Here is a 12,258-nt window from a genome sequence, read left to right as displayed (position 1 = left end):
ATTTTGCATGTTTCAGTCATATTTCTTCAATCTAATTAATTGGTTGAAGTATTGTGCTGTAGCTGTTTTGTTCTCTCCAAGTTCAGATCCCTTTTACTGGGGACCATCCTGGATCCAATGTACTCAAAAATCTGAATTGCCTGTGGTAGGTCCTGTAACTTTATGCTGCCTTGAAAATCAAGGCCAATAACTTTTGCCCATTTCCACCTCTTCTGCCCCCTTTAGTAAGAAATGGATGGCTTTCATTTTACCACATATTTAACTTTGATTCAATTGCTCTGATATTGTTTTGTAAACCATTTATTACTTTGGCTCTCATCAAAGGATTCATAGACAAGACCTTGCAAAAAACCTTACCCACAATAATTTTTTTTCTTAAAAAGTTTGCCTTTTGTTCAATGTTATCCTTTTGCTGCGGCTGCAAATTTAAAGGGCCTGTTGCTAATGGCAATTGGCAAGCAATAACTGGAAGGGAAGGTTATCAGATGAATCAGAGTAATCCAACAAAATGACAAGACACTGAGCCCTCATTTTAAAAGCTTCTTGTGTTTAGACTTGTGCAGTTTTATTTTGCTGAATTTCAATTTGCCAAATGCTCTCATGTCCTACTCAAACAGCAGAGTTATAGGTCTGTACTGCACAAAAAGATACAGTAAAACCTCTGGTATTCAAACAACTGGCAGATTCGAGCAACCAGCAAAAAAAATTTTTTGAATTGAAATAAATGAGAATAAAATAATAAGTAAAAATATACGCGTTTAAAATTGTAAAAGTAAAAGTTCTCTGAAGTAACACATAAACCTTTGGTAAAGATGGGAGTGTAGTGGCTCACCAGAGGCTTAATCGAATTGGCCTGGGAGGTTCTGAGTGATGTCATGATGTCACAATGCGATGACACCATTTGGAATGAGCGGGGTTTTAAAAAGCTGTGCATGACTGTGAGTAAATGGCTTTTACTGAACTTCGACTCGACTATGTCTTATCATTTTCTCTTCCTTCGTTTTGCACTGTGACACAGTTGCTACAGGAGCAAATGTTCAGCCAGCAGAGTGCCCTGGTTGTGCTTTGCTCATAGCAGCTGTTTGAATAATGTGTGAAATAGTGATGGCATTGCCTAGGATGAAGAGCTGGTTAATGCGGCTTAACGTTGGGGTGACTCTCGTAAAGTGTTTCTGTATCTCTGTTTAGTGAAAGTTGACCCAGTCAGAGGCTTTATTTTTAAACATGAGGGGGTGGGGTTCGTTAATTATCTATTATGTTATTGTTCATCTCTCAGGTAGCTTCTGTGGAGGGAGAGAAACCTGAAGATGCAGCGACAGTTAAATGCTTTCAAGTAATGTGACTGAAAATAAAGTAAATTGCTTTAAGGTTTATGTTCATGCAAGTGAAGTTTGTTCATTGTAAGTAAGGTATAGCATTTTAATTTTTTAACCTTAATTATTAATGCAGGTGTCTTAGTTAGAATTGTAAGAGTATGTCTCAATCAACCGGAAAATACACTTATCCGGCATCTAACAATCTTCATTGTTGATAGATACCAGGGGTTTTACTGTACAAGGAACAGAGGATAGTTAGATAGTTGTATAATGACCAAAAGGTTGTCTTCTGTGCAGTATAATTGTTAGATTCTATCTCTGCCTGAGTCCTACAGTCAGGAATTTGTCAGTTCTCCCTCGTCCAATTTGATATCCTTCATCGTGTCTGAGCAAATGCTGGAATGATTTTTATTTCCCCAGTGTCCCTCACACAAATCCCAGCACACTAAACCCCTGCTTTATGTCTTACTTCTCCAGTTACCATTTAATCATGGTGTCCTTTAACCTCTATCCCAAAACAACAGCTAGATTTAAAGAGAATGAGAATATAAAGTCCTGTCTTCCCTTCTTTCAGTGACTAACGATGTCAACAACTTAGTCTCGGCAATGCCCTTTACTTTTAATATAACATAATCCCTTGGAACGTGAAAAATGTGAACATTGTCAGGATAGATTGTCAAAATAACGAGGGGCTTTTTAATTTTTGTGCCTTTTGTCCACAGGCTATGTTAATGACCAATATTTACAATAGTCAAGGTTTATGTAGAGTTTCCTGAACATGAACCATTATTGAAATGGAAAGAGGATTCATTCCCTACTCATACACAGTGGTTATATGATGTAATATCCCATTTAAGTTGAGAGAAAATTAGATTATGAAATTATGGGGCCCATTCTTAGAATTATTTTTATAATTGGAAGAATTAACAATTATTGTATGTCCCGGTGGTTCATTGCCTGTTCTCCGGTTGTCTCCAGATTGTTTTTATTAATTTATAATCTAAACTTGATTAGGGGGAGGGGATAGATTAGATTTAGTTTTGCTTTTTCTTTTTTCCCTTTATTTTGTACATTATTTCAACAAATGGTTTAACATGGTTGCATAGATCATTCCAATTAAATGTTTTTGAGGTACTATAAGAAATTATTGATGTAGTTTTATCTACTTTTTTATTGGCTTTTTTTTGTCCATGCTTACTTGTATGCAAATGAATTATTATGTAATTATCAATTCTGTATTAATGCTTATATGTTAAACACAATTTTAAAGAAGTAAAAAGGCCAATTTTCCTCTTTCATCCCTTTATTTGAGGGCTATGTTTCCCATTGACTTGCTGAGAAAAGGGTCAATAGCATGGTGTAAAACATATGTCTACAAAAGCTAAGATTGTAAAAACACTCAAATTCTGGAGGAACTCAAGTGGTTTTGCTGCGTTCAGAGGCGGTAACAATATATTACTGACATTTCAGGATTGGTCCTTTTTTCAAGGTAGAAGCAAATGTTATGTCGCAGACCAGCAGCAATAGAAATTCACCAAGACAATTTTATTTTTAAAACAAAATATTTATTAATAACTCCTAAAAATATAACTCATTAGTTAACTTAACCTCAACTGTGTGTGTGTGGGAGGAGTCATGTGATGGAGTAGTGGCCGGACGGTGAACTCCAGCCCTCTCCAGAAAAGTCGGGAAAAACAAAAGAAAACACAAAGGCACAGAAATAAAAGTTACAGAAAAGTGAGTATAAAGGTGGAAAGAAGATGGCGACAAAAAAAGAAAAATCAAAAGCAACGGTAAGAAGAGAGGAAGAGAAGACAAAGGAGGAAAAAGGTGAAGGCCTTACCTGTCCGAAGAGGCCCGCTCCCTCAGGTCGGTAAATAATGGACTATAAAAATGGCTCGCAGAGCCGAGTAAAAGTGCGCAACCGCGCATGCGCGAAGTATCGCGCGTGCGCGATGCGAATGAAAAAAAACACACCGACGGGAGGGGGGACCAGCTGGGGAGTCGATCTCCACAGCCGGCAACGACAGCTGCAGAACACCTGCAGCAAGAAGAGACCACAGAAGACAATAGAAACAAGAAAGAAGAGGAGGAAAGGGCACCAAAGAAACAACAGATGGCCAACCCAGAGGAAGAAGAAGAGGAAGAGGAAGAGTACGGTGAAATAGAAGAAGAAAAGAAAGGCATGGTAAAGGATATACTTGCTCTTATTAAAGGATACATGGAGTCATTTAAAGAATGGCAAACACAGGAATTTAAGGATTTAAGAAAAAGAATAAACAACACAGAAGAGAAAATAAATAAAATGGAGATGACCTTAACAGAAATGGGAAAGAAAATGGACAAGATGGAAGAGCGGGCAGTAGCAGCAGAAATGGAGGTAGAAGACTTAAAAAAGAAATTGGAGAAATCTAATAAAAAAAACTAAAGAGACACAAGAACTACTAGCTCAAAAAATAGATACAATGGAAAACCATAACAGAAGAAATAACATAAAGATAGTGGGCCTTAAGGAAGATGAAGAAGGCAAGAATATGAGGGAGTTTATAAAAGAGTGGATCCCTAAGACCCTAGGATGTCCAGAACTACAGCAAGAAATGGAAATAGAAAGGGCACATAGAGTATTGGCCTCTAAACCACAACCACAACAAAAACCAAGATCTATTGTAGTAAAATTCCTAAGATATACTACAAGAGAAAAGGTACTGGAGAAGACAATGGAAAAAGTAAGAGAGGGCAACAAACCACTGGAGTATAAAGGGCAAAAAATCTTCATTTATCCAGATATAAGTTTTGAACTCCTAAAGAAGAGAAAAGAGTTCAATACAGCAAAGGCGATTTTATGGAAGAAAGGGTATAAATTTATACTAAAGCATCCAGCGGTATTGAAAATATTTATTCCAGGACAACAAAACAGACTATTCTCGGATCCAGAAGAAGCACGAAAATTTGCAGAACAATTACAAAAATAGACTGAGGGAGGAAGACGGGTAATGAGAGTTAAAATGATCACGATTGATATGTATGTGGGTAAAGACAAAAATAGACTGAGGGATGAAGACGGGTAATGAGAGTAAAAATGATCACGATTGATATGTATGCGGGTAAAGAGGTATAAGAGTGAATAGAGACAATGAGCATACATGAATGTATCTGTACTTAGAGGAAAATATAGATAGTATAGGCAAGAATTAATAAGGGAAGGTAATGGAATAGAGAGAATAAGGAGGGAATTAAAAGAGTGACCTTTGTGACATATGAAAAGTGAAATCTTTTATGGGGGAGGCGGGGTGGGGGGAAATAGCGGTCACTGCAAAATCAGTTGACGCTTGCGAGTGGATTCGCAAATCCAAATGGAGAGGGGAGATGTGGTTGTCCGACAAGGGATAAAGGACAACTCAGGAGGTGAAGGGGAGATTGGGGATAAATAAGATAGAAATAGGAGAATAAGGAAAATGTTGGATGTTGTAGGAATGTTGTCTTATAAAGAGTTGAAAATAAGAAAACAGAAATGGAAAAGGAGGAAAGGTAATGATGGAAAAACGGAAAGAGAAGATAAACAAAATATAAAAGGACTACGCTGAACTATATGTCTTTAAATATTAACGGAATACATAACCAAATTAAAAGGAAGAAACTACTAAATTTAAATGAATAAATGTATTCCATTAGAAAAAATAACATATAGGTTAAAAAATAATATTGAAATATTCAAACAAGTATAGGAGCCTTACATTAAATGCAATAGCGAAAACCTACCGGGGACAAACATTACCTAAGTTGATGGAAGGAGAAGGAAAGAAAAGAATGGACTCAGTAGAATTTCTGGTGTAATTTTGTTGAATGACAACATTGTCTGACTGGCTTAATGCAACCTAGATTGCATACCTAAAATGGATGAGAGGGGGGGGTGGGGGGGGTGGTTTGGGAGGAAAGGGGGGGGAGAGAAAAAGTCACTGTATATGTGTGAAAAAGAAATAGTGTATATCATGGCTAATGTGATTTATGGTGTGAAAAATAAAAAATTTAAAAAAAACAAAAAAAAAACTGTGTGTGTGTGTATTACTCAAACCATTACAGCTTAAGCACAATTCTGGAAAGTCGATTCAAAGTTCAGACTTAGAAATCTTGTGCTTATTGATGCTCAGAAGAAATTACAAAGAAGGTGAGAGACTAAGTGATCAGACTGCCAAAAACTCACAAATCCTTGTCGAGTTCCTTTCAGAGAATTGTCCTTTTATACGAATGATTGTTACAACTCCCTTTTTCCTTGCATAGGGGAAACGAAACGTATAACTGCTGCCAAACCCCAGGCACGGGTCGGAAAAAAATGATCATCATCACACTGGTCACGATCCAATGCGTCAATCAAAATGACCATTACAATGGTCATGATGGTTCAGTAATTCCCCTGACAAGGAGAATCAGCAGAAATGTCCATTTCCACACAGTCGTTCCACCTCCGTGTTTTTCAGATGACTGGCTGATCAATACTGAATTCCATTTCTTTAATTGTCCCAATCACATGACTCATAATCACATAACTCTTCCTTCACCATGTTTTTCTTGAATAAACAACCATTGTTCTTTTGTTCTTAGTTGAGAGCATCAGCCTTGTTTATAATTAATACTTGCGGTGCCATTCTGTCTGTGAATGATGTGAAAAATGTAAATGTTTGCAGCCTGCACCAACCCCCCAGAGTGAAACTGGAGCTTGTAATACAAAAAAACAGGAAGACATCCGGATAAAAACAGGAGAGAGAAAGGGGAAAGAATGAGATGGGGAGGAGTCCAGATGAAAAGCCAAAAGGTGTTAATTGGATATGATAAGCGAAAGGTGAGAAATTATTTTAGCTCTGTGAAAGGAGACAGAAGGAAAAGGAAAGAGACAGAGCTGGGGGAAAGGCAGCAGGGTGGGGTGGGGGAGGGGGGGGTTAAAGGAAACCAGAGTTGATGTAAATGCCATTCAGTTGGAGGGTACCCAGATGAGGTGTTGTTCTTCCAATTTGTGAGTGGTGTCAGTCTGACAGTGCATGAGATATTGGACAGACATTTCAGCAAGGGAATGGGACGGGGAATTGAAATGGGTGGCCATGGGGAGATCCATGCTATTGCGGTGGATAGAGGCAAGGTGCTCAATAAAGCAATCTCTTCGTCTGCACCCAATCTCTCTGATGTAGAGGAGACCACAATGGGAGCAGTAAGTGACCGCTGCAGATTCACAAGTGAAATGACTTGTGGTACCAAGTTAGCTTACGTCAGTGGTTCTCAACCTTTTTCTTTCCACTCACATACCACTTTAAGTAATCCCTAAACCATCGGTGCTCTGTGATTAGTAAGGGATTGCTTAACGTGGTTTGGGGTGGGAAGGGAAGGTTGAGAATCACTGCTCTACACCCAATTGTTACTGTAATAAATTTTGCTTGAGAAAAATTGTTATTAGCCCATTTCCTTTGGAGTTACAAAATTGTACACATAACAAGTCAATTAGGTTCGATTAAAACAGTGGTTTTCAAACTTTTTCTTTCCACCCCTTACTAATCACAGAGCACCAATAGCATAGGAATTACTTAAAGTGGTATGTGAGTGGAAAGAAAAAGGTTGAGAACCACTGGGGTGTTCTCGATATTGGCTGTGTTGCTGTAAATGCTAATTATGAGTAGGCTATTACCAAAATCAGAAGCCAGACAAAAGAAAATCAGAAATAATCTGGCAATTCCTGAGCAACTCTTAATGTCTAATTCAAAATCAAAATTTCCTGGAGAGGAACATGATTTTTTTTCAGGTGCACCTCTTGAACTTTTCATGGTGTGTGAAATTCTGAGTTGTTGGTTTAGTTTGTTTCATTTCAAGTGAACAGCATAGCAAAGAACTATTTCTAAAATCTAGAAGCCAAGTAATTCTCCTGTCTTTTCAGGTCCATGAAGTGGAGCTGGGCTCACTGCAGGGAGTGTTTCTCGCAACAAGAGCAAGTCCACATATACAGTCCAATCATGATGGAAGAGGATATCGAAGTGGCTATCAAAGTGGTGGTTGTTGGAAATGGGGCTGTTGGTAAATCTAGCATGATACAGCGGTACTGCAAGGGTATTTTCACCAAGGACTACAAGAAAACTATTGGGGTAGACTTTCTGGAAAGACCGATTCAGTGAGTAAAGAGTTGCACTGTAATATTAAGGATTGTCTCTAACCAGAAGCAAAATATAGTACATGCTTAAAAAAGCTAAAATAAAATCAGAAAATCCTGGAAATACTCAGAAGTCAGCCAGTATCTATAGACTGAGAAATAATGTTAATAGTTTTAGCTAAGGTACTCTTTGGCTTGGCTTCGCGGACGAAGATTTATGGAGGGGGTAAAAAGTCCACGTCAGCTGCAGGCTCGTTTGTGGCTGACAAGTCCGATGCGGGACAGGCAGACACGATTGCAGCGGTTGCAAGGGAAAATTGGTTGGTTGGGGTTGGGTGTTGGGTTTTTCCTCCTTTGCCTTTTGTCAGTGAGGTGGGCTCTGCGGTCTTCTTCAAAGGAGGTTGCTGCCTGCCAAACTGTGAGGCGCCAAGATGCACGGTTTGAGGCGTTATCAGCCCACTGGCGGTGGTCAATGTGGCAGGCACCAAGAGATTTCTTTAGGCAGTCCTTGTACCTTTTCTTTGGTGCACCTCTGTCACGGTGGCCAGTGGAGAGCTCGCCATATAATACGATCTTGGGAAGGCGATGGTCCTCCATTCTGGAGACGTGACCCATCCAGCGCAGCTGGATCTTCAGCAGCGTGGACTCGATGCTGTCGACCTCTGCCATCTCGAGTACTTCGACGTTAGGGGTGTAAGCGCTCCAATGGATGTTGAGGATGGAGCGGAGACAACGCTGGTGGAAGCGCTCTAGGAGCCGTAGGTGGTGCCGGTAGAGGACCCATGATTCGGAGCCGAACAGGAGTGTGGGTATGACAACGGCTCTGTATACGCTTATCTTTGTGAGGTTTTTCAGTTGGTTGTTTTTCCAGACTCTTTTGTGTAGTCTTCCAAAGGCGCTATTTGCCTTGGCGAGTCTGTTGTCTATCTCATTGTCGATCCTTGCATCTGATGAAATGGTGCAGCCGAGATAGGTAAACTGGTTGACCGTTTTGAGTTTTGTGTGCCCGATGGAGATGTGGGGGGGCTGGTAGTCATGGTGGGGAGCTGGCTGATGGAGGACCTCAGTTTTCTTCAGGCTGACTTCCAGGCCAAACATTTTGGCAGTTTCCGCAAAGCAGGACGTCAAGCGCTGAAGAGCTGGCTCTGAATGGGCAACTAAAGCGGCATCATCTGCTAATGAGAGACAATTAACTATATTTCTTTCTATGCAAATAGTATTTGACCATGCTGAGTATTTTCAGCACTCTGCTTTTTTTTCCAAATGAGGGATAACCCTCGTCATTTCCAGGTACTTCCAGTAACTGGGAAACAGGAAATTTTCCTTGTATTCCAGCCAGACCCAGGTATTTTTATTCAGTATTTGCATGCCAGAGATTATGCCAAATGGTGCTGAGAAATTGAATGTTTTACTGACTCAGCGCTTCCATTTTCTCATCCTTTTGAACTGTTCCTTTTGAATGATGTTACTTCAACAAAGTCTACCAATTTTCATGGTAGTTAAAAGTGATAATAATTACCTTTTATAGTTCAAAGGTCACAGCAAATTACATCACAAGGCACTCAATACCATTAGCAAATTCTGTCCTTGGGGGTTTTTTCACCATGGTGTGTGTGAATGGAATTTGATACAACCATCTTCCCACTTCACAACCCAGCGTGTTGAAGCACTGCCACATTTCTAAATTATTTTAAACAATACACACTCTATTATGCCTTGATCTGTGTGCTCTACATTTGCAGCCAGTAGATATTCCTTTCTTTCAAGTACCTCTATCACAAGCAAAATATAGAGGCTAGCTGCAGCCACCTTCCTGCCTTACCCTCAGTCCTTTTGTCTGCACCTGAGTCAAACCTATATTCCAAGTGAAGACAAGGAAAGTCAAAGACATTTGCTGTCGATCTTCAGAGTTTTTGCTGTGTCATCATTTAATCCAGCCTCCTGGTCCCACCCCCACCTCTCCAGCCACTTGCTGTAACTGAAGAAAGTAATGTAAACTGTAATGATCTGTTTGACCTGATGCCAACCCTAAACTCCTAAATGGCTTTCATTACCAAACTGCTAAAATTCAATTGCTTTTCTTCTGTAATCCTCACTGAAACTCTTGTTGATGTTTTTTTTCCATCTGCAGATAATTTCACCTGCCCACTCTATCTTGGTCGATTATCCATTAACACTTGACTCTTTCAGATCCAAGCCTCTAGATTCCACCTTGCATTTGTGTAACACTTCCATCCTCGGGGATCCATATTAACTCCCTGTCATCCCATTACCCTCCACTTCAAATTCACTCATGGCCTACATGCTATCACTACAACCTTTTGGCATTCCTTTTAACCCTTTAGCTCTGGCCTTACGACTGCTTCTTTGCTCCAGTGACAGTATTCTGACCCAATGTCTTTGTACCCTTCTCTTCATATTTAACAATCTTTCAAAACCCATCAATTCTGTAATTTTTTAATTGTCTCATCAATATCTTCCCTCGTGTTTTATCGTCTATTGCTTCCATCAGTTTGTGTTCTCTTTTCCCCTGCTTTCTGAACTTGCATCATCTTTTCATCACCAATGAATGTGCTAGCGTTCTGCACGCTGTCTTGATTTTTATAAAACCCTAGCTTTTGAGCTTTTCAAATGACTGAAATTGTGTGTTACACATAGGAGGAACAGAAGCAATGGAAATGTTTAAAATAAAGGAATTCAAAGAAAGCTTTTCCCACAAAGTGCCTTTTTTGTTTCACCAGTTCTACTTTCTCCCCTAAGGTTCTTCAAATTTTTTCCCTTCAAGCATTTCTCCAATTTTCATTTGAAATTTGGAATGTATTATTTCATGCTGTGCATTCCTGGCAATAACAAGTCAGAGTTCATCAATAGTGACCACATCTTCCCTTCTGGCTCTTTTGCCAACTATCTTTATATTGCTCAAGGATTCAGCTTTTTGAGGCAATCAGCATCGTCTTAAGGCCCTGCTCTAGTTTACAGTCTGCCAAATTAGTCTAGACATCTTTAAAGTTGGTAAAGGAAAGGTATCCAGGACAAATCTCCAGCTACTTCTTCTGCACATGGAAAACAATATCTAGTGATTCTGCTCAATTATAGAGTCAGACAATGCATGCTAGGCCAGGTTTACTTAGCGCACATACAGGAGACTGGTTCCACTGATTTGAGTCCTTCTCTTTGGAAGGCAAGGAGGTGGTAAGGATGGGGAGAAAATTACTCAGGAAAGAAAGATTGATGGAACTTGGGAGGGAAGAAATTCCTCCAGGAGTAGAGAAAAATATTTAAAGGGTTTAAAAAAAAAACAAAGGGTTCTTCAAAGTAGTGTCTTGTATCTCAGTGAATTTCAATTTTAATATGTCTGAATATAAATCACCATGAAAGGCTGTGAAGTTGCACTTGCTACCACTTGTGAGAGTAGTTATTTTAGCTAGTCTCCATGCTATACTGAATGAATGCTGATTCATTCCAAAGAGAAGCTAACATTCTGACTTCACAGTTCATAGAAGTGTTTGGTGTGCATTGAAAAATAATACTCCAAGGGATATTGGTGAAATTGAGATTATACAATTTGGTATAACTGGTGTACTAACATAATCAGCACCTGTGATGTAACTGAGTTGAGGTAGTAAAACAGAAACTATATCTGCCTGTTAGCATTCACATAGTCATAAGAATTAGAATCGGCTCCACTCTTCATGGTTGTTCTGACTTCATTTTTTCTGCCTGGGATTTCCCCATAACCTTTGTTCCTTTCATGTATAGCATTGACACATGACAAAGCACCTATAGTCCCAAAGTTGAGAATTATAAAACATATAGCCCACAGTATAAAGCAAGTTCTTCTCTCAGCTTCAAACAATAGATATCATTTCCCCAGACTCTGGCTACCGGAATAACAGTGAAGCACGAAAGTCCGGAGATGTTGAGATTGTAATAAAACACAGAAATGCTGGTGGATCTCAGCAGCTCACACAGCATCCATAGGATGTAAAGATGTATAACTGACATTTTAGGCCTGATCCCTTCTCTCAAAGAGATCTGCTGAGTTTCTCCAGCATTTCTGATTTTACTACCAGAAAAACAAACTACTTTGCTAATCTTTCATGTCCAAACTATCATTCTGCCTAGTCCCATTGACCTGCACTATCCATATCCTTTGATACCCCTCCCATTTGTATAGCTGTTCAAATTTTTCTTTAATTTAACAATTTTGCCTACATTCACCATTTCAGCTGGCAGCTCATTCCGTACGCACACCACTCCGAGTGAAGAAATTCCCCCAATATTCCCCCTAAAATTCTTTCCTTTCACCCTTAACCCATGTCCTCTGGTTTGTATCTCACCTAACCTCAGTGAAGAAAGCCTACTTGCATTTACTCTATACCCATCATAATTATGAACACCTCTATCAAATTTCCCTTCATTCTTTAATGTTCTAAGGAATAAAATCCTAACCTGTTCAACCTTTCCCTGTAACTCAATTCATCATGTCCTGGCAACAGGTCCTGGTAAATCTTCCCTGCACTCTCAATTTTATTGACATCTTTCCTGTTAGGTGACCAAAATTGCACACAATGCTCCAAATTTGGCCTCACCAATGTCTTGTAAAACTTTACCTAACATCCTAACTACTATACTCAATACTTTGATTTATGAAGTAAACACACAATGCTGGAGAAACTCAACAGGTCAAGCAGTATACTTTAGATAGCAAAAAAAAAGATAAATTATCAGCGTTTCGGACTTGAGCCCTTCATCAAAGTTTATGAAGCTCCCTTTACAACCCTAGCTACCCATGTCATCACTTCTCTACTGAGG

General features: G+C 39.3%; 1 protein-coding gene across 4 annotated transcripts in view; it reads left to right on the top strand.

Moving 5' to 3' along the window:
• rab23 (RAB23, member RAS oncogene family) overlaps nucleotides 1-12,258 on the top strand; it is an 82,404-nt gene that overhangs the window by 45,545 nt on the left and 24,601 nt on the right. For all 4 annotated transcript variants that reach the window (XM_069886080.1, XM_069886082.1, XM_069886081.1 and 1 more), the window contains exon 2: nucleotides 7,234-7,464. In XM_069886080.1, the coding sequence (XP_069742181.1) occupies nucleotides 7,234-7,464 (231 nt within the window). The remainder of the gene's footprint in view (nucleotides 1-7,233; nucleotides 7,465-12,258) is intronic.

The sequence above is a fragment of the Narcine bancroftii genome, chromosome 6 (assembly GCF_036971445.1).
Source record: "Narcine bancroftii isolate sNarBan1 chromosome 6, sNarBan1.hap1, whole genome shotgun sequence".
NCBI classification, from domain to species: Eukaryota; Metazoa; Chordata; class Chondrichthyes; order Torpediniformes; family Narcinidae; genus Narcine; species Narcine bancroftii.
This window is presented reverse-complemented; position numbering and strand designations above follow the sequence as displayed.